The following is a 20,824-nucleotide window of genomic DNA, read 5'->3' as shown; positions in this document are numbered from 1 at the left end:
CTTCGGCTGGCCGAATTCCACCGGATTCGTTCTAACGGCTATCGAATTGCGCAGGATAAGATTTATCTAAAATTCGGCTGGCCCGAGGTCAGCCAATCGGATGATCGAATTTCTGCAAAATTCAAAAGTTTACATTGCTGGAATTTGATCCGAACTCACTCGGGCTAGCCAAATTTCAAGCTTAGGTTAGCTAAACCAAAACTTAGGTTGGCCGAATTTTGAACAGAATTTGTTATTTTCCCCGAACTTGAAGTTAGGTTAGTCGAGGAAGTTAGGTTGGTCGAATCAAAAGTTGAGCAAAAACATTATTAAAAACCCAAAATTAATGAATTTTTGAAAGTACCTAACCTAATGTCTTTTTAGGGTTATACTGCCTATGTCTTAAAAAATATCTGTGACAACTTGTCTTGAAATCGGGCTTCGACTACTTGAGAAGATGTGCCAATCTTGAGCTAATCTTGAGTTGATCTTCAAGCATGTAGAGTAGTTGTGATTCCAAATTTGCAATCTGACTTGAAGCATTTTTATTTTACGAAATTTGACAATCCATGTGTGCTAAGCATATAAACACTTACAATCTCCCCCTTTGTCAATTTCGTGACAAAACACACAACATACACAATACATCCACTAACTTTCATGATCACAATCATTCACAAGATTAATAATATTAAAGCTGTCCTCCATCCTAGTAATCCTTAATCAGTAGCGTAGCATGTAGCTCCCCCTAAGAAATACACATAAATTATGCAAAAAATAAATAAAATGTAGCACAAATAATTCCTTAATCATGGCATAATCATAGCATACACACACTAATTTCTCCCCCTTTTTGTCACAAGTTGACAAAGGAAGAACAAATCATATGATATAACAATAAGCAAAAATGCGAAAGATTAAAATCTCAAGAATTTCAAGAAGTATATAACATCAAAATAAGGAACACTATATAAGACAGTGTAAATAAAATATCCATACATCCACAATCTAACATAAGGATAAATCATCCAAACATCCACAATATCTAAGCAAATCATCCAAATATTGTTTAGTACAGATCCAAGCAAAGAAAATAAGCAAATTTAGCTTACTCTGACCCTGATGAGGATGGTGCAGGCATCGAAGGATCATTAATCCGTAAACTCCGATTGATTTGATGGAAGTACTTTCTCATGTACTTCATAGTAGATTTTTTGGTTTGGGCTAATATGCCTGAGATACTTGCAGAGCATCAACTTTCTCCTTTAATGCAGATAACCTCTCATTAAATTGAGATGGATGGTATTCAGAGTCAGCTAGATCTTTTGAATCTTCTAAGTCATTAAAGATATCATCTATGGTGGTATCAGCCTGTTGAGGTTCTTCTTGATCTTCTCTCTGTTCAGGTAATGGAGTGAGGTTCATCATATTCACATTTGAATTATTGAAGGGGAGTTCGGATTCTGGCGCTTCAAACGAAGAGATTTGGACATTGTAGTGAAATGCAAGACAAAACATAAGGTCTCCAAATGAAATCGACCTATGCCTAGGATGCAAACGAAATTGAATGATGATGTAGCACATCAACGAAGGTAAGTAAATATGTATACCAGTGACAACAGTATGGAAAACACGAAGCATAAAAGGAGTAAGATCGGTCTTATTCCCAGCTCTAGGATACACATTTGATGTAAAGATGCGATGCAGAATTCGGTATTTAGGAAATAATTTGTTCGAGGGCAAGGCGTTGTCGGACTGCCATTCCGCATTGAAACTACACAATGCCCTTGTAATCGACTGTTTTTCAGAGTTAATCGTTTTCTCTTAAAGTGTTGCGATAGGTATTCCATCTTTTGCTATGTCAATGTCCATTAAAGCAAAAATAATGGAAAGCATAATGATGATTGTCTCCTCTAAAAATTTAATTGAGAAAATTAATTCATTAAGAGACACATCACAAATCGAGGCAAACATGCCTTGCACAATGGACTGATAAGCCGTCCCACCCCAATGCAAAATCTTTTCCCATCCAACCTCAGAAAGGATTTCTACGAGACCAAAACGACCAATATGGTCTACATTCACTGATCTTTCAATAATAATATTTCTTATGTGAAAATCCCAAAAATTTTTCGGGTCATCCTCCGATGAACGTAATGACCGTTCACAAAGAGGGATCGATCGGAAAGATGAACCAGCTCATGCCTTACGTGCAATTCTTTTAGCTCTTGGTTCCATTTGATAGCACAAGAAAAATACAATGAAAAATGTAGATTAGATTTTGAGGAAAACCCAACAAGAAAAAGGGTTTCATGATGAAGAAAAACTTACATGAACTTGAAAATCTAGGAATGAACAAGTTAAATCTTGAAGGAAAATTAAATAAAACCACTTACAAGAGAGTTGGGATGATGGGTTAATCGAATGGAGCATCTGCTAGCCGAAGAAGAAGAGGAGAATGAAAAATTTGAGGGTTTTTCCCTTTTTGTTCACCAACGCGCACTTCAGCTGGCTGAATTTTTCGGTCAGCAATGGACTGACCAAAAAAATCCCCAAAAAAATTATATATATATATAAATTTATTCTTATTTTTCATTATTCTTTTCATGCATCTCTTAATTACAAATAAACAAAATAAATAAATAAATAAAGGTAAAGAAAAGAATAACTATTTAACAATGTAGAGTCCAATATCATGCTTCAAATTTAAAATTTTAACATTGTCAAGCGGCTTAGTCAGTATATCTGTAAGCTGCCTCTTAGTTTGAATGTATTCCAGCGTGATAGTCTCAACTTCAACTAATTCTCGAATGTAGTGATATCTTATGTCAATATGCTTTGTATGAGAATGCTGAATTAGATTTTTAGAGATATTTATTCCACTAGAATTATCGTAATACAAGATCATCGTATCTTACGTAATGACATAATTAGCTAACATTCTTTTCATCCACATTAGCTGAGTGCAAGCATTCCCTACAGCAATATATTCAGCCTCTGCAGTGAAAAGTAATACGAAATTGTGTTTCATGTTAAGCCATGATACTAAGCAATTTCCAACATAGAAACATCCACCACTGGTAGATTTTCTATCATCCACATTACTTGTTAGTCTGCATCAATATAACTTGCAATTTGTACAAACGTATCATGTGGATACCATAAGCTTAAGTTCACAGAACTTGCGACATATCTGATTATCCGTTTGACATCGAATATGTGAGATTCTTTAGGATCCGATTGATATCTAGTATAAATGCCAACACTGAATAAAATATCAGGTCTACTAGCAGTTAAATAAAGAAGACTACCAATCATACTAGGATATAGTCGAGAGTTTACACTTTTACCTGATTCATCTTTTGAGAATTTAAGAATCATACTCATAGGAGTGCTAAAATTCTTACCAATTTCAAAACCAAACCTCTTTACAAGGTTCAATGCATATTTGGTTTGAGAGATAAATATGTCATCTTCAAGTTGTTTGACTTGTAATCCAAGGAAATAGTTTAATTCGCAGACTATACTCATTTCAAACTTGAATTTCATAAGATTTGCAAACTCAATAGATAAATTAGCGCACGTAGATCTATAGATAATGTCGTCAACATGTATTTGAACGATCAAGATATTATCATTATATTTCTTGACAAACAGGATTTTGTCAACACTACCCATAACAAAATTATGACTAAGTAAGAATTTAGTCAACTTTTCATATCATGCTCTGGGGGCTTGTTTTAGACCATAAAGAGCCTTTTAAGACGGTAAACATGATCGGGAAGTTTGGGATCTTCAAAACCCTTTGGTTGTTCAACGTAAATTTTCTCATTTAGATCACTATTTAGAAAAGCATTTTTTATATCTATTTGATATATTTTGAATTTTTTATGACATGCAATGAAAATAAATAATCTAATTGATTCAAGACGCGCAACTAGTGCAAAGGTTTCATCGTAATTAATACCTTCAATCTGAGTATAACCTTGTATAACCAGTCGTACCTTATTTCTTATAATATTCATCATTTCATTAGTTTTATTTTTAAAAATCTACTTGGTTTCAATCACATGTTTGTCAGAAAGTCTGGAAACCAAATATCATACATCATTTCTAACAAATTGATTTAATTCATCTTGCATGGCCATTATCCAACCTTCATCAGCAAGTTCCTCATTTACATTACCCGATTCAATTTGGGAAGTAAAGCATACATTATTACATATATTTTTAAGTTGTCTTCTTGTCTGAACACCAGTGCGAGGATTACCTAGTATTTGATTAGTCAGATGGTCTTTGACTAACCTGAACTCAGTATTATCAGATTTAGATGAAGATTCAGGTAGATTAACTAAGTTGATATCATCATCATCTTGATCAAGATTGGGTGTGATCGGTCGATCATTTATTACAACATTTATCAATTCTTGTATAACCTCAATTCTTTTGTTAAGTACTCAGTGTGCTCGACTATTTAGAGTATAACCAAGAAATATTCCCTCATCACTTTTGACAGTGGTCTTTTTGTTAAACCATAATTCATAAGTTGTTTTATTTTTAACTTTTCTGATGTAAACATGATTAATTATATAACATGCAGTACTAACAGCATCAGCCCATAAATATTTAGGTAAATTCATGTTATTTAGCATTACGCTGGTGATTTCTTGCAAAATTCTGTTTTTTCTTTTAGCAACCCTATTTTGCTGAGGTGTTTTTAGAGCAGAGATTTCATGCAGTATTCCATGGTCATTGCAATATTTTTCAAAATTTCTATTTTCGAATTAAGTTCCACGATCACTTCCAATTCTAATCACAGATATCTCTTTTTTAGTCTGAATGTGTTTTATAAGTTTTTTGACTTCGTCAAGAGTATCTAACTTTTCTCTCAGAAAGGCTACTCAAGAATATCTAGTGTAGTCATCAATTACAACTAGAAAATATTTCTTTTCGCTTCTACTCTCCGTTATAGTTAGTCCAATTAAATCCATATGGAGAAGTTCAAGGGGTCTTGTTGTGGCTAAGGAGTCACTTTCTTGTGACTACCCCTAATTTGCTTGCCTATTTGACAGGCGCCACATACTTTTTCCATCTTTTTCAGTTTAAGTAGGCCATGTAAGTGATCTCTTTTGCTCAATTTATATAGATCTCTATAATTTACATGTCCAAGATATTGATGTCATAGTTCAGTCTTGTCTATTTGGACCATGTAGCATGAATGATTTGTTGAGCAAAAGTCATTAATTATATAGCAATTTTTAGAAGTTTTGCGACCATTTAATATTACATGTCCTTTCTCATTAATTATCTCACATCCGTGATCTGAAAATTTTACGCTATGTTTATTATCACAGATCTTATATATGCTCAGAAAATTATATTTTAGCCATTCAACATATAGAACATTTTCAAAGAGATGTAAGTTGGGAAGTTGTACATTACCTTGGCCAATAATCTTGCAGTTGTTTCCATTTCCAAATGTAACCAAGCCACATTTATTTGGTTGATATTTGAGAGTATAGCCTTATCACCTGTCATGTGTCTTGAACATTTACTATCCAGTTACCATCTTGAATAGCTACTTTCTTTGAAAGCTGTGTGGATTACAAGACATTTAACCTTTGGAACTCATTTCATTATGGTTCTAGGTTTAGGAGGATCTTTTTCTTTTTGTTGTGTTTGGCAGTTATGATTTTTCCTGATTCTATATACTCTAGTCGTACCAGAGTTAGATTTCAATAGCTCTTTAAGCAAATCCACAATTTTATCAGCTAAAGGAGGATTTCTATTATTATTCCTTTGATATTTATGGTAATTGACGCTATTTTTTTTTTTATATATATATTAGAGTCTTGAAAAGGTTTTGAATTTTTGAAGTCATTCCTTTTATAGTTTGATTCTTTTAAAGTATCTATTTTAGAGTTTGAGGATTCTCCTTTTACAAAGGTAGGAGCAAAATCCTTAGATTTCAAAGAGTTATTTTTAATATAACTCAATCCAGACTTGTCACCACATCTTCGAGATAAGGTTAACAATTTTTCAAGTTTCTAGTCACCAAGGGTATATTTTCAAGTATCCTTTGAACTCTGAAGGGAGGAAACTTTAAGTTTTAATTTCTCATTTTCATATTTAAGTTTTTGCAATTAAGAAATCTTTAAACTCAAATCTAACTTAGTCTTTTCAAAACAATCAGAAAAATAAGATTTTTCTAAAACAACTTTTTCAAGTTCTAATTGTAGTTTAGCATAATTTTCTTTTTGAATTTTCAATTTAGCAGCAATCTTGCAACTTTCTCTGTATAGGGCATCATATGCATCTTGAAGATCATCTTCATTTTTAGAGTCACTTCTTGGAGTTTCATAATCAGACATATCGCAATCATCTGAAGAAGTGATTCTGGCTATAATCATAAAGGCTTTCAATTCATTTGCATTTTCTTGGTCTGATTCGTCAATTTCTAAATTAGTTTCAGATTCTGATGATTCATCCCAAGTAGTTATGTAAGACCCGACCTGAGTTCTTGTGTGTGTGCATGTGTGTATGTAGGTATGCATTTCATTTCTCTTGGTCCCGCGGTCTTACCAGTCGAATCCCGGCTACCCACGACCCTCAAATAGTGCTTGCGGTCATCCTTGAGTCCAGTCACGTTGACCCGACTCGGATCAACCTGAGACCTATGTCATCTTGTTCATATCGTCGTTGCGGTTCCGACGACGTGTCTTGTGTGTCCATCTAATATATAGATCAAAAGTTATGAACATTTCATTGAATGACTGTTAATCATGTGGCTCACATAGATATGATGCATGTGGACCACCACCCTTGGCATAAGTTCCAAGGCACACTATACACACTACACAAAAGTTCCATAACAAACACCACCCAACCCCACATACTATACAAAACCTATCCTAGCCTATAACATTGTTTTCTCCTCCCATAGGGAATCATTGCCTTTTCTTACAACTCATTATTACATTTCTAGAAAATCCCTCCATCTCTCCCTCATTTTCATTTTCCCTCCAAGCTAGCAAAACCTCTCTCTCCCAACGTCCCTTTCTTTCCCTTTTCTTTAGCCCTCTGTTCTAAAACCCCTCAAATCCAACCATTAAAAACACATCTCAACCATCAAAATCTCTTCCTTGCTCCAAGATCTTCATGGTGTGAAAGTTTGAGAGTTGGATTGCATGTAGGTGACTATGTTTTTGCTGATTTCCTTTCTATCCTTTAATCTTATTATTTCTTCATGGATGGATCATATGGGACCCACCAATCCATGGTGGGGATCCCATTTGATCCCATGGATGCGGCCCTTTGGCCCATCCTACATACATGCCATGTTCCATGATGGGGCCATTCTCCATGGACCCCATCATGATGTATCATATGATCTACAACATCCTAAGGTCATCTAGACCTTAATATTTTGTTGGAATGGCATCCCAACCATCCATTGTAGATATAGATCATGCATGTGTTGGTTTTATGATTGTAAATGTAAATCAATGTAGATCTATGTGTTTGATTGTTCTTGGTAGGGCCCATTAGTGGCGAGGCCCTATCTCCATGGCCGGATCGTCCTTCTTCCTCTCTTTTCCTTTATTTATGGATGGTGATGTGTGTGGCCCACTTGGTGGGCCTGGGACGTTCCCAAAAATTCAATAAGGGTGGGACGCCCCTACCACCGATTTCATGGTTTTTGGACACCTTATTTGATGGATGCAAGTGTCCTAACTTAAGTTCTTGATCTGGACATGTGTGGGGCCCACTAAGGAAGGTCACACATCCTTTTATTTGTTGTGTGTGTGTGTGTGTGTGTGTCTATATATATATATATATATATATATATATATAGGCTGATATGTCCAGCCATATATAGCTGTCTAAAAATCTTGACTGTTGCATGGACTGTTATAGTTAATGTTTGGCATGGATTTGGATTATGATTTCCACTATTTTTCTTGATATTGTGGGGTGTAATATGGAGTGGACCCCTCCTTGAAGTGTGATGGATCACACGTCAAATGGCCCATGCAATGGCACCCAAAAGGAGGCCTAAAGGGGGGTGGGCGGTCCACCTTGTTGGACCGTCCAACCCTATATATGGAGGGGAAAACAAAAATTTCAGATTGATTTGCTGACAGGGTGGCCACTTTTGTGGACCCCACCTTGCTGTATTTTATGGGAAAAAATGTCAAACACTCATCCCTCCCCTCCTAGGTGAAGTTTGGGCCCACCTTTTGGTGTGTACATTGTATGGACAACAATGTTTTATACAGCAGAATTTTAAATTTCTAACTTGTTGTCCATGAGATTTCTCCATGATTTGCTTGGGCTTATGGCTCTCCAAATGGCCCATCTTGTGGCCCATCATGTTGGGACCCACCTTTGGGATGTGGGCCACCAATTTCACCTCAGAAAGCCACCAATTTCACCTAAAAAAATAGAAGTATGGCTGTTGGAATGGCAACCCATAGCTAGACGTTCCAGCAGGGCTGGCGTCCAGCCATGGGCTGACCGTCCACCCTCCTAAGGCCCACTATAATGTGTGTTTTGTCCATGCCATTCTCCATGTTGTAGACCACATGTGTGTGGCCCATCTCCCTTGTGAAATGTTCACATGTGGGACCCACTTTGATGTACTTCAAGGGAGGGATGTCCCAGCCCTTGGACCACCCACCATGGGACGCCCAGCCCATTGGGCTGCTGCTGGACATCCAGTCCAGCAGCATGGCCCACCCGATTTATATGTTTTATTCACTCCTTCATCTGGTGGGACCCTTTGTGACTTGAATGGGCCACTAGAGATTAAAATAATTGTATAAATAAATTTTTATTGAATTTTCAGCAAGCCCAGATAATGAGTGGGCTGGAATTTCAGCATTAGGCCCAAGGTTGCTATCCACAAATATATGTTTTGGAGCAGCATGGCCCACCAGGTTTAGGGACATTATTACACATATCTTACCCTATTCCCAATTAGATTTTGGGCTTAATTAGTGCATGCTTAAGGCCCATTTCAAATGGGTTTTTATTGGGCCAATATTCATAGTCCTTGTTGGGTTTCTTAGGCCCATTGTCCTGGAACTTTCTTGATAGGACCCTGACCTTCGGGCCTATATTTAATACACTATTGTGATGGGTTTTATGGGTCAAATACTCAAGTAGTTGGGCCCTTGGTTGCCCATTAAATTAACCCCATACATGGGCCAAGATGTGAGGCCTAACTCACTTGTTTTAAATGTAAGAATTGCCCATATGGTTGGAATAATGGGCTGCCTGTTAGGCCTACCACAATGAGTGGACTTATGACCTTTATGTTTAGGCCCAAACATTGCTTGAGGGCCCACCATGTGGCCTATGTGTTGGCCTTGGTGTGTAGTCCACTAGGCCATAGATTGTTTAGGCCTTGGGTCTTGCCTAATATGCGTGTAGATTGTGGGCTACCTTTTGGGACCCAGTTGAGGTTGGAGGTCATCCTTGGTGGCCCTAAGGTAGGCCCATAGGGTTGTTACAGGTGGTTGAAGGCTCACCTTGGACCCTTGCTAGGACCGATTTTTCCTTGGGCTCTCATGACCCTCTTAGCTTGTGGGCTAACCCAGAGTATTGGGCCCCCACTAGGAAACTTCTCCTTGAGTACATGTCTATGTATCTAGACCTTGTCCCTCCATAGGAAGGAGGAATATGTTCCATGTTGTCATCACTGAGTAGCGCACTTACACCATTATGACCCACATATATCATCTGCGTGAATGGAACGCATTGTGTGTGGTCATTGAGTTGATATGATTGAGGGATGGAGTTTTTCCCCTTGTGCACATTGAGTGCTTGAAGCTAGTGCATGATCTGCATACGTGACTCATGCATTGACATCGCATTTCATGATAATACTGCCCTTGCTTCTCAGGGCCTCGCCTCCACAAGGACACTCATGGATGGTCGTATGTGTGGACACCGAAAATGTTACTTAAGCATATCGGGTGCATAAGATGCCCATGGGTGAAATTTCTAAAACTTCTATGGTACCAAGGATCTGCCCCAACATCGTAACCGAGTGGAAACTATGAGCGCATGAAGGCCTCATACCGTTAAGCTGCGACTCCCATTGTCGTGTAGTCGGTTGGGTAAGGATGTGGCCTTACCCGCCTGAGAGAAAAAGGACAATAGCTAAGCCGAGTTTGACCAGCTCGTGAATGGGTCCGCTACCGTCGAGCCTTGCTGGTGATTGGTTGACCAGGGGCTGGTAGTGAGGTCTCTTATGCTCGTTTGACTGTGCGGGTCTGTAGAGCGACAGTCATCTAGCAGTGTACTGGACCCCGGTGATTTCCTTATGATTGGAAATGTACTTGATATGTGGATTGGATATGAGCACTGGCATCGCTTTGCATTGCATTTGCATCGGCTGTATAAACTCCTTTATGCATCGCCTTGGTATGGCATCCAGAACTCATTGCATTGTATTCATGGTAAGCCTTGGTAAGGCTAGCGGTATTATCATCGATCATGTTATCCTTCCTATACCTCATATTATTCTTCTGCGCAATATTGTCACCCACTTCCACCACCCTCTAAGCTTCTATAAGCTTATGCATGATTAATGCGTGTAGGAGATTCTAAGCAGGCGTCGTAGTAGCTGAGCTTGGATAGGTGTTGAGCGAAGGACCCCCAGTGTTGCTGATCTTCTTCCTACTTCTTTTGCTATCTGATGTATTTCTTTTCAGCCTTGTACGTATAAAAGTTCAAATTTATAGTGGATTTTGTGATGTGTCCCTCTGTTATTTTTGAGATTTACTTGCTGTGATCTTAGGTATGCTCGTATTGGAAATGATTATTCGGTTATAGAAATCCTCCTTGTGGGATCCCAGGATCGGGACCTGCCTCAGGACCAAAAAATGGGATACTATGGAGGCTGTTGCGGCTAGAAACGACTATCGGGTTCCTTGTGAGTCCGGTTACCGAGTCTGGGGTGTGACAAGTTATCATGCCTTTTTTTTTTTTTTTCTCTCTATTTATCATTTTTAGGACATTTAGAAGCTAGATACCCATATTTAGAACAATTGAAACATTAAGTGTCTTTTATTTTAGATTTTCAAATTTTTGAATTTCCTTTTATTTTGTCAAATGGTTTTTTAAAATCTGTTCTTTTCTTATTTTTGAAAATTCTATAAAATTTATTTGCTAACATGGTCATATCATTTTCATTTTCTTCAATATCAGAATTTACATTAGAATCCTTTGAATTAAATTTAGAAGATCTAAGAGCGCAATGGACTTTTTTTTTCTCTCTCTATTTATCATTTTTAGGACATTTAGAAGCTAGATACCCATATTTAGAACAATTGAAACATTAAGTGTCTTTTATTTTAGATTTTCAAATTTTTGAATTTCCTTTTATTTTGTCAAATGGTTTTTTAAAATCTGTTCTTTTCTTATTTTTGAAAATTCTATAAAATTTATTTGCTAACATGGTCATATCATTTTCATTTTCTTTAATATCAGAATTTACATTAGAATCCTTTGAATTAAATTTAGAAGATTTAAGAGCGCAATGGACTTGAGTTTAGGAGCTTTGAAATTCAATTCATAAGTTTGAAAAGAACCAACTCCTCAACTTTCATGGTATCTGTATCCCTCAATTCCTATATAGTAGTAACTTTTAAATTAAACCTATCAGGAAGTGATCGCAGTATTTTTGCACAAACCTTACTTTGAGGGATTCTATCTCCAAGACCTCACATGGAATTTACTATGTCATTTAATTCATATAGAAGTCCATAAAAGACTCATTTTCTTCCATACGTATTTCCTCAATTTTAGTTGTAATGATTTGAATTTTAGATTTTTTTTAACAATGTTTGTTCCTTCATGTATTATTTTAAGAATATCACATGCTTGTTTAGATGTATCGCACAAAATGATTCTTTTGAATTCATCTAGCGATAAAGTACAAGTTATTGCATTTAAGGCTTTTGCATTTGCACTGCTTTCACTTTTCTAAACAACATTCTAAAAATTATATGCAGTTTCTTTCATTGATATGATTCCATTATCAGCTACTACTTCTATCATAGGAGGGATCCATTTAGTCACAATAGCTTGTCACACACTTTCATCAATGAATTTGGAGAAAATCATCATCTTGTCTTTCCAATATGAATAGTTAGAGCTATTAAAGGGAGGTAGCCTAGTAATGGATAAACTTTCAAAATTTGACATCTTATAGTTCTAGATCTAGCTCAATAAGGTAAATCCAAAAAATAAAAAAGAGCAATCCTCTCTGAAACCACTTGAAAATGAGAGCTATCAATGTCCTAGAGAATAATACAAAACCTCAATTGCCTAAGTATTGAAACATTGGTTCTAAATAATTCGTAGAACAATCTTATTTCACGAATGTCTTTAAAATCAATTTTTCAAACTAGCAAGAAAATATAAAATAATTACAGCATTCACTATAAGAAATAAATAATATCCACCACCAAAAGGAAATAAACATTTACTACATATACACAATGAGTTATAGTGGTTCTATGCTTAAAACAACCACACCTACTCTACTCTCAAAATTACTACCCTCGTAATTTTGGCTTTCACTAGAACATGGTTTTCACAGGTTCACCTTAACAACTTAATACGGTTCCTTGTGATTTTTACGAGATCACCACAATAAAACCCTTTTTGTGATTTTGACGGACTATCACAAATAAAAAATCACTTCGTGATTTTCACGGGGTATCACAAATAAAAACTCACTATGATTTTCACAGACTTTCTCAGAAAACCTAAAATGAAATACAGTAAAATATTTATCTTCAAATGTTAGATTCGAAGACGCAGTAGAAGCTTGTAGCAGATGAACTTCTTTCTTGAATATAGATGAGACAGTGTTCGCTCAAACAAAAGAGTATAGGGTTCTTTAGTATTTTAGAAATGAAAAACTTAAATACTACTTGATTCAATTCTCTTAAATCTCAAAGAGGAGTATAGATTACTCTCTAGAATAAGATTGAAATGATATTTGAGAAAGGGAATTGAATAAGCTAAAAGTAAATTATAGATACCACACAAATAGCTTGTTGAGGGCTTGAGCTTCTCTATCACTTGCAAAAGGTTTAGAGTGATTTTTCGTTGTAATTTAGAATAAGAGAATGCTTCTATTTATAGTGAAAAAGATTAGAAATTCGGCTAGTATAAAAATAGCTTCGGCTGACCAGATTCCATCGGATTCGTTCCAACGGCTATCAGATTGCACAGGATAAGATTTATCCAAAATTCAGCTAGCCCGGGGTCAAATTCAGCTGGCCAAATTCCCGCAAAATCCAAAAGTTTGCATTGCTAGAATTTGACCCGAACTCACTCGGGCTAGCCGAATTTCAAGCTTAGGCTAGCCGAACCAAAACTAAGGCTGCTGAATTTTCAACAGAATTTGTTATTTTACCTAAACTTAAAGTTAGGTTAGCCGAGGAAGTTAGGTTGGCCGAACTCCAGAGCACACTATTAAAAATCCAAAATCAATGAATTTTTGGAAGTACCTAACCTAAGGTCTTTCAAGGGTTATACCACCTGTGTCTTAGCAAATATATGTGATAACTTGTCTTGAACGTTGACTTGTCTTGAAATCGGGCTTCGACTACTTGAGAAAATATGCCGATCTTGAGTTATTCTTCAAGCATGAAGAGTAGTTGTAATTACATACTTGCGATCTGACTTGAAGCACTTTTGTCTTACGAAATTTGACAATCCATGTGTGCTAAACATATAAGCACTTACAAATTTTATGGTTTGGATAGCCATACATGGGTGACATATCTAGGGATGAAGCCACCCAAAATTGGTGTCGAACCACCACGAGCATTTCAGACATGAGAAGGCCCTCAATGCAACAGATGATAGCATTTAATAGTTAACAACATATCAAAATATATGGTGTTTAATTTTAACAATATACATATTTCTCTCTTCTTCTTCTTCTTCTCTTTCTTTCTAGATAAAGCTAAAAATGAGTAAATATAATTTAAGTAGTTAATCAATATTATGCCTGGCTACTGTCCCTTCATGACCCCCTATTTTGCTAACTCCTTCCTCTGACTGGGTGGGTTGTGGTGGCATGCCAATGGTTTCAGTGTCAGCCTGACTAAAACAGGAATTTCAATATTCGTTTAGCAGCTATTGTATTACTCTCTCTAATCCTACCATTTAAGAGCCAACTGCAAATTGCCAAGAGATGCTAAGATGATAATGATGATGATGACAGCAAATTACTGATACTTGTCACTGTTAAGGATGTTGTAAAAAAGAGAATCACCAGCAATCAGCATTCCAAAAGAAAATTTCCAAAATCGATATGATGAACGTGGAATTGATTCTGTTCATCATACAATAAAAACATTCATAAACCATCATCGAAATTTGATGGGTTTTATGTGGGGTAGTGAGTGTGCTACAAACATCTGATGACTCTTCAGAAAACTCTTCTGGTCTGGGGTTGCAGCTCTCCATTCAGAACCACTTCAATAATTGAAAGAAGCTTCATATGATAGAAATGGTTGGAGCATTTCAAGACAGGGACTCAAGAGATCCTCCAATGTTGGGTTAGAGTGATGATAAATCTACAATTGAAAGATGTTTCGATCTCGCCAAATCAAGACAAGTCTTCATTACGGTTGATCAATAGGCAACAGTAGATTGCATTTCATTGCCTACAGTATCTGTTCTGATTTCTTGGGTGGTCTGGGTAGCTGCGGCCGTGGTGGTTTTTTGAGCAGCTAGGCTCAACCGTAGAGGTCGTCCTTCCACCTCCTAATAACATACTCATTCATCAAAGCTAAATTCACAATAAAAAGAAAATAAAGAAAGAAACTAAGACAATAAAGAGAAGTGAAAGGAGATTTGTGAGAGGGAAGATCAAAGACAAGATTAATATAAGATTTGGGTCATTCATCCAGTGACCCAACATGAACATGCCCTGGCCCAAAAATCTGGTTGGTCCTCACATGTAATTGAAATATGGACAGCTGGCCATTTTCTCATATCCATTCTTACCATATGTATACAAACCCACCTGATTAGTTGGACAGCATGACTTTTGAGCCAAGGCAAGCTTGTGGGGTGCCCTGCCTGGTAAGTGGTTCTGATCTTGCATGGTACTGCTAAATCGCCACACATGCTGCAAACTTCCACTTCAATATCCATTGCACAATCTTCACATTTCTTGATGAACATTCTAATTTCATAGGTAGGTGAACTCAGCTTACCACTCCATTCATAGCGTCAATTGCAGACTCTGCCTCTTCTGGCGAGGCAAAGGAGACAAATCCGAATCCCCTTGACCTGCCGCTGTCCCTCTCATAGATTACCTTTGCACCCAGCAAGCCAGGCTGACTTTCAAAGGCCTCCTTGAGGGTCTCAGAGGTGAGCCTCCACCCAAGGTTGCCGGCATAGACCTTGTATGGGCTGTCGACATAGCCTCTGGAGCTGCTGCGAATTCTTGGCCCCATGATCTCTCTCTCTCCTCCTCGTGGTACTTCAGGGAAATTCACCTTCACGCTCCGCCCCCCCACTTGCTACAATCAAAAACCAAAAACATAAACAAGAGGAACATCCTTCCCTAGTTAGCATCATAAAGATTAGAAGAAAAAAAGAAAAGACAAGATAAGAGCAAGTTAACAAGAGACATACTATGTCTGATGGAACATTTGCTCCGTCCAAGAAATTGTAAGTGTATCACCCCCATCTTTTGGCAATCAAAACTATTTACACAGTGGGGGCCTGTTATACATGAAAATGCTCCAAGAATATCTTCTTCTTGATGGATAGTTACCATTGGTGATAACTATCCATTTTCATACAGGATTTACATGACCAGTACCATGATGGGCCCCACCATATCAATGAATTAGGTTGTCTAAAGGATGCCTCCTCAACACTTCCTTCAGATCGAGCACCAGGCAGTATTCCCATGCCAAAGCATTGAACCAGATTTGAACATTTGATATTTGCTCAGCTGAAAATTTCTTTTTATTTGGCCCCAGCAAACTGTACAGGTGGCCATGTCCGGCTTTTGGAAATTCAGGCTGTTCAGGCTTTGTCCACCGAACAAAATAAAATAAATCTCCACTGGATGATCTTAACCATCCCATTTGTGGCCTGCATATAGACAGTTAGCCTAAGAAAAATAAACCAATCAGTTGGTTAAGGTCTTCCAATGGAGGAGGAGATTTTTGCTGCATGATATCACCAACCATTTTTCCACTATACAGTGGTTGCCCATTTGTTCAGTCGAGCGCTAAGTATTTCTGAGAAATAACAATCCTCATTACCAACATTATTATCATCATCATCATCATCATCTATTTCTTCTTCAACTTACAGATCCATTGAACATACGAATTGCTTGTTTGGCCTCTTCAACACTGCCCATCGTCACAAATGCGAATCCTCGGCTCCGATCAGTCACCCGATCATAAACAATCTGGAAAATAAAATGAATAAATAAAAGAAAAGAATCTAACCATTCTCTTGTTGGAAGTAGCACAAACAAAAATAAGTAAAATTATTTTTAGTGCTTAAGAGTAAGGATGGAAAACACGGGTAAAACTTTTGCAGAAGCAGGAAGGAATCTTCCAATGGGGGGTGGAGAGTTGTTAAAAGGAATTCGCTCTCTCGTTGGCAGAAGTGACAAGTTGCACTTTAGGAGGACGTGTCGGGCTGTAGATTCCACAGGGGCCCACATTTCTTCAAGAATGGTTCTCCCTAATAAGTGCCCTATATGCCAGTGATGAGTAAACTGTCAATCATCTATTTCTCCATTTTCAAGGGGCTAGAGCTGTAAGGGGTGGTTATCTTTTCCAAATGTTTGTGGTGAAATGGAATCCTAAATGATTCTATTAAGAATTTGATTAGCAGGTGGTCAGCCAATCTATTTAACACAAGGATAAGCATTCTTTGGAAGATGACTCCTTATGCCATTACGTGGGGGCTTTAGAAAGGAATGGATTTGATCAATTGAAGAATTACCTTCATGATGATTGATTAGTCCTGCTCAAGACCAAAGTTCCACGGGAATTAGCACTCCAATCTTATTGTTGACTGTTAAGTGGAAGTCGAGGAATTAATGATGCACGTAGGGGAGATGGGAGTAATGGCAAGGAAGAATGTCAATTGGGTGATTCTCCAAACAAAACTATGATGGATGCTCTTCTGGGAAGCCATGTTCCATCTGGGATTGATGACGTGTTGAGTAAACATTATGGGGATCTGGCGACAACAGTCTTGATCCCTTGTGGTGAGGTGGGTTCTCTTGCTGCTACGACCCTTGTGCGCTAAGTGACCTCCATAAGTTATTTCCTCGCATTTCTCATGGAATCAGTCAGTGGGTGTTGGAGGAAAAGCTCGACTCATGCAACTTTTCTTCTTGTACTGCAGTCATAGCTAAATCCAGAGTTTTCATCATCACCATCACCGTCATCAAAGCCTCCCTACTAATTGGGGTCAACTACATGAATCATGTTCCACCATTCCATTCTATCAAGAACTATAACTTTAGTTAAACCATTGGTCATCAAGCCTCTTCCACATACCCACCCACATCCTTTTTGGCCTTCCCCTTGCCCTTTTAGAGCATTCAACTTGAACTCACTCACTCCTAACCAGCATAGCTCTCAAAGTCTCCGTTGCATAAGACCGAACCATCTAGCAAAATTGAGAGTGGCGTCCTAAGGTAACTGGGAGGCTTGTTAGTTATGTAGACTAGATTTGAGTTGAGAAGGAAAGCACAGCTTCAAGTTGCATTATGAAGTCACTTTCTTAAGATGGTATTTGCTCGAGTGTTTTGTTCTCTGATCGTGATAGCTTTGGTGTAGCTAGAACACATGGAACTCCAATGGTACTGACATCTAGATGCATATTTTACTGCCAACTGTTTGTAGTTTTGATGCAACCAAATGGCCACACTAGCTGTTTGATCAAATATCTGACCAGCCCAACCATTCATATAGTATTGATTGATGATCTGCTCTAGATCAACATAAAAAAAGAATAAAATGGAGTACTGTCTTAATATTGTTAGTTATGTAGTCTGTAATTACATTGAGAAGGAAGGAGGCTTCAAGTTTGTTACAGATTCACTTATCTTAAAACAATATTTGCCCCCACGACGGATAAGGCTGAATATACAATTCAGGTTACCAGAAATCCGTTCTCAGGATACCAAAAACATAGATCTCTATTGTCGATTTTCGGTAAGCAGTTCTGATCGACTGACCCCAAGCACATCTAGTGGGATTGTTAGTTGTTTCTAAAGGGACAGAAATAACAAGTTGAGACCAAAATCAGAATGTAAAAATTGAAACTTGTAAAAGAGGAATTGGTAGCTAGAATGTGTAAAATTTCCTTCCTAGAGCCTTAAATATATAGAGGTTTTTGTGTTTGTAGTAGTAGTAGTACTAGTACTAGTAGTGATGAATAATGATGATTATGATACCTCGACAGCATGGACTTGGCCGGCTTCTTGGAAGATGTCAGCAAGTTGGGAGGAGGTCATCGAATAGGGAAGATTCCCTACATACAATCTCCTCTTCTCTTCTTCTTCTTCTTCTTCTTCTTCTTCTTCTTCTTCTTCCTCATTGACTGCAGCATCGTCATATGCAGAAGCTGCTACAAAGCTGCAGCTGCTGCTGGTGGTGGTGCTGAAAAAGGGAAGGAGATGGAGATGATGATGATGATGAAGAAGAGGTTGTGGGTGAGTGAGGACCTGGTGAGGTTTGGGTTTTCTTGTTTTAGTAGCAGCAGTAGATGATGATGATGATGATGATGATGATGATGAAGGAAAGGAGAGATTGGCTGTTAGCCTGTTTAGAAAAAGGGAGTAATTCCCAACAGACATGGAAGAAGAGGCGGCTGCTGCTGCTGCCATTGGAGGCATGAAGGAGGGAATAATAGAGGTAGAAGAGATGAAGAAAGGGGGCTTCCTATGTTTTTATCTCTCTTACATGTCTAATTCAGAGCCAGATATCATATTTTTTGTTCGTATAATTTTCTGGATTTTCTTCCCTTCCTTTTATTTATATATATATATATATATATATATATATATATATATATATATATATATAGCTATGCGGTCGAGCTCTTGGGAACTTCCCATGAGGTCAAGCTGTGTGGGCCCCACCAAGATGTATGTCGAACATAATCACTGTGCATTTGATGGGTCCCCTTTAAATTATGGGATATCCAAACATCAGCCATATAAAGAAATTAGGTGAGCCATACCATGTAAAATCATGTGAAGACATGCCTAAAACATATAAAGGCACTTTGTGGGACCCACCTGAAATTTGGATGCGTCTTAAACTTAGTTTGACCCCTCATCCAAGTGGGACTCACATAATGGATGGGCTAGATTTGTGTACCATATCTCGGTGGGCCCAAAAAATGATTAGGAATATTTTAATGGAGGGAAACCCCTCTCAACTTTTGTATGTGGTGTGGCCCACACAAGTCACGGATTGACTTGATTTTTAAGCCCTAGGCCCACCATGGAATGGTGCATTTGACTGATGGGGTAAATGTTCGACACGTATCATGATAGGCCCACACAGCTCGACTTCATGGAAAGTTTCCATGAGCTCATTTCATTTCATTATATATATATATATATATATATATATATATATATATATATATATATATATATATATAGGAATGTTTTAATGGAGGGAAACCCTCTCAACTTTTGTATGTGGTGTGGCCCACACAAGTCACGGATTGACTTGATTTTTAAGCCCTAGGCCCACCATGGAATGATGCATTTGACTGATGGGGTAAATGTTCGACACACATCATGGTGGGCCCACACAGCTCGACCTCATGGGAGGTTCCCATGAGCTCAATAGAAGCATTTCATTATATATATATATATATATATATATATATATATATATATATATATATATATATAATGAAATGGAATGGTTTTATGCGGTCCCGCTCATGGGAACTTCCCATGAGGTCGAACTGTGTGGGCCCACTATGATGCGTGTCGAACATCTACCCCATCGGTCAAATGCACCATTCGATGGTAACCGTAGGGCTTAAAAATCAAGTCAATCTGTGACTTGTGTGGACCACACCAAGCACAAAAGTTGAGAAGGATTACCCTCCCATTAAAACATTCATAATCATTTGTTGGGCCGACCGAGGTGTGGTTCACAAATCAAGCCCATCCATTATGTATGTCTCACTTGGATGAGGGGTCAGATCAAGTTTCAGATGCATCCAAATCTCAGGTGGGCCCCACCAAGTAATTTTATATGTTTTAGGCATGTCTTCCTTCACGTGATTTTAGATGGTATGATCCACCTAAGTTCCATATACGGCTGATTTTTGGGATATCCCATAATTTAAAGGGGACCCATCATATGCACGGTGTTGATGTTCGACATGCATCAAAAGGTTCTACATGGTCAACCTCATGGGAACTCCCCATGAGGTCAAGCTATGTGGGCCCCACTATGATGTATGTTGAACATCTACCACATTAGTCAGATGCACCATTCCATAGTGGGCCTAGGGCTTAAAATTCAAGTCAATCCGTGACTTGTGTGGGCCACACCACATACAAAAGTTGAGAGGGCTTACCCTCCATTAAAACATTCATAATCATTTTTTGGGCCCACCAAGATGTGGTTCACAAATCCAGCCCATCCATTATGTGTGTCCCACTTGAATGAGAGGTCGGACCAAGTTTCAAACGCATCCAAATTTCAGGTGGGTGCTTTTATATGTTTTAGGCATGCCTTCACATGGTTTTAGATGGTATGGCCCACCAGAGTTCCGTATGCAGCTA

The 20,824-nt window shown here is 37.9% G+C and overlaps 1 protein-coding gene across 3 annotated transcripts; it reads right to left on the bottom strand.

Annotated features, from left to right (window-relative positions):
* Positions 1-595: 595 nt before the first annotated feature.
* LOC131248810 (33 kDa ribonucleoprotein, chloroplastic) lies at positions 596-19,020 on the bottom strand. Of its 3 annotated transcripts, none has more exons than XM_058249281.1 (5): positions 18,461-19,020; positions 16,349-16,450; positions 15,234-15,542; positions 15,041-15,145; positions 596-727 (listed from the first exon to the last, which is right to left on the bottom strand). In XM_058249281.1, the coding sequence occupies exons 1-5, from the start codon at positions 18,899-18,901 to the stop codon at positions 689-691; spliced, it is 996 nt and encodes a 331-aa protein (XP_058105264.1). In that variant the 5' UTR covers positions 18,902-19,020; the 3' UTR covers positions 596-688. The 3 variants fall into 3 exon arrangements, with proteins under 3 accessions (XP_058105264.1, XP_058105263.1, XP_058105265.1); XM_058249280.1 differs by lacking the exon at positions 596-727 and adding an exon at positions 14,297-14,778; XM_058249282.1 differs by lacking the exons at positions 596-727; positions 15,041-15,145 and adding an exon at positions 14,297-14,778.
* Positions 19,021-20,824: the final 1,804 nt, after the last annotated feature.

This window comes from Magnolia sinica, chromosome 6 (genome assembly GCF_029962835.1).
Source record: "Magnolia sinica isolate HGM2019 chromosome 6, MsV1, whole genome shotgun sequence".
In the NCBI taxonomy this organism is placed as follows: domain Eukaryota; kingdom Viridiplantae; phylum Streptophyta; class Magnoliopsida; order Magnoliales; family Magnoliaceae; genus Magnolia; species Magnolia sinica.
This window is presented reverse-complemented; position numbering and strand designations above follow the sequence as displayed.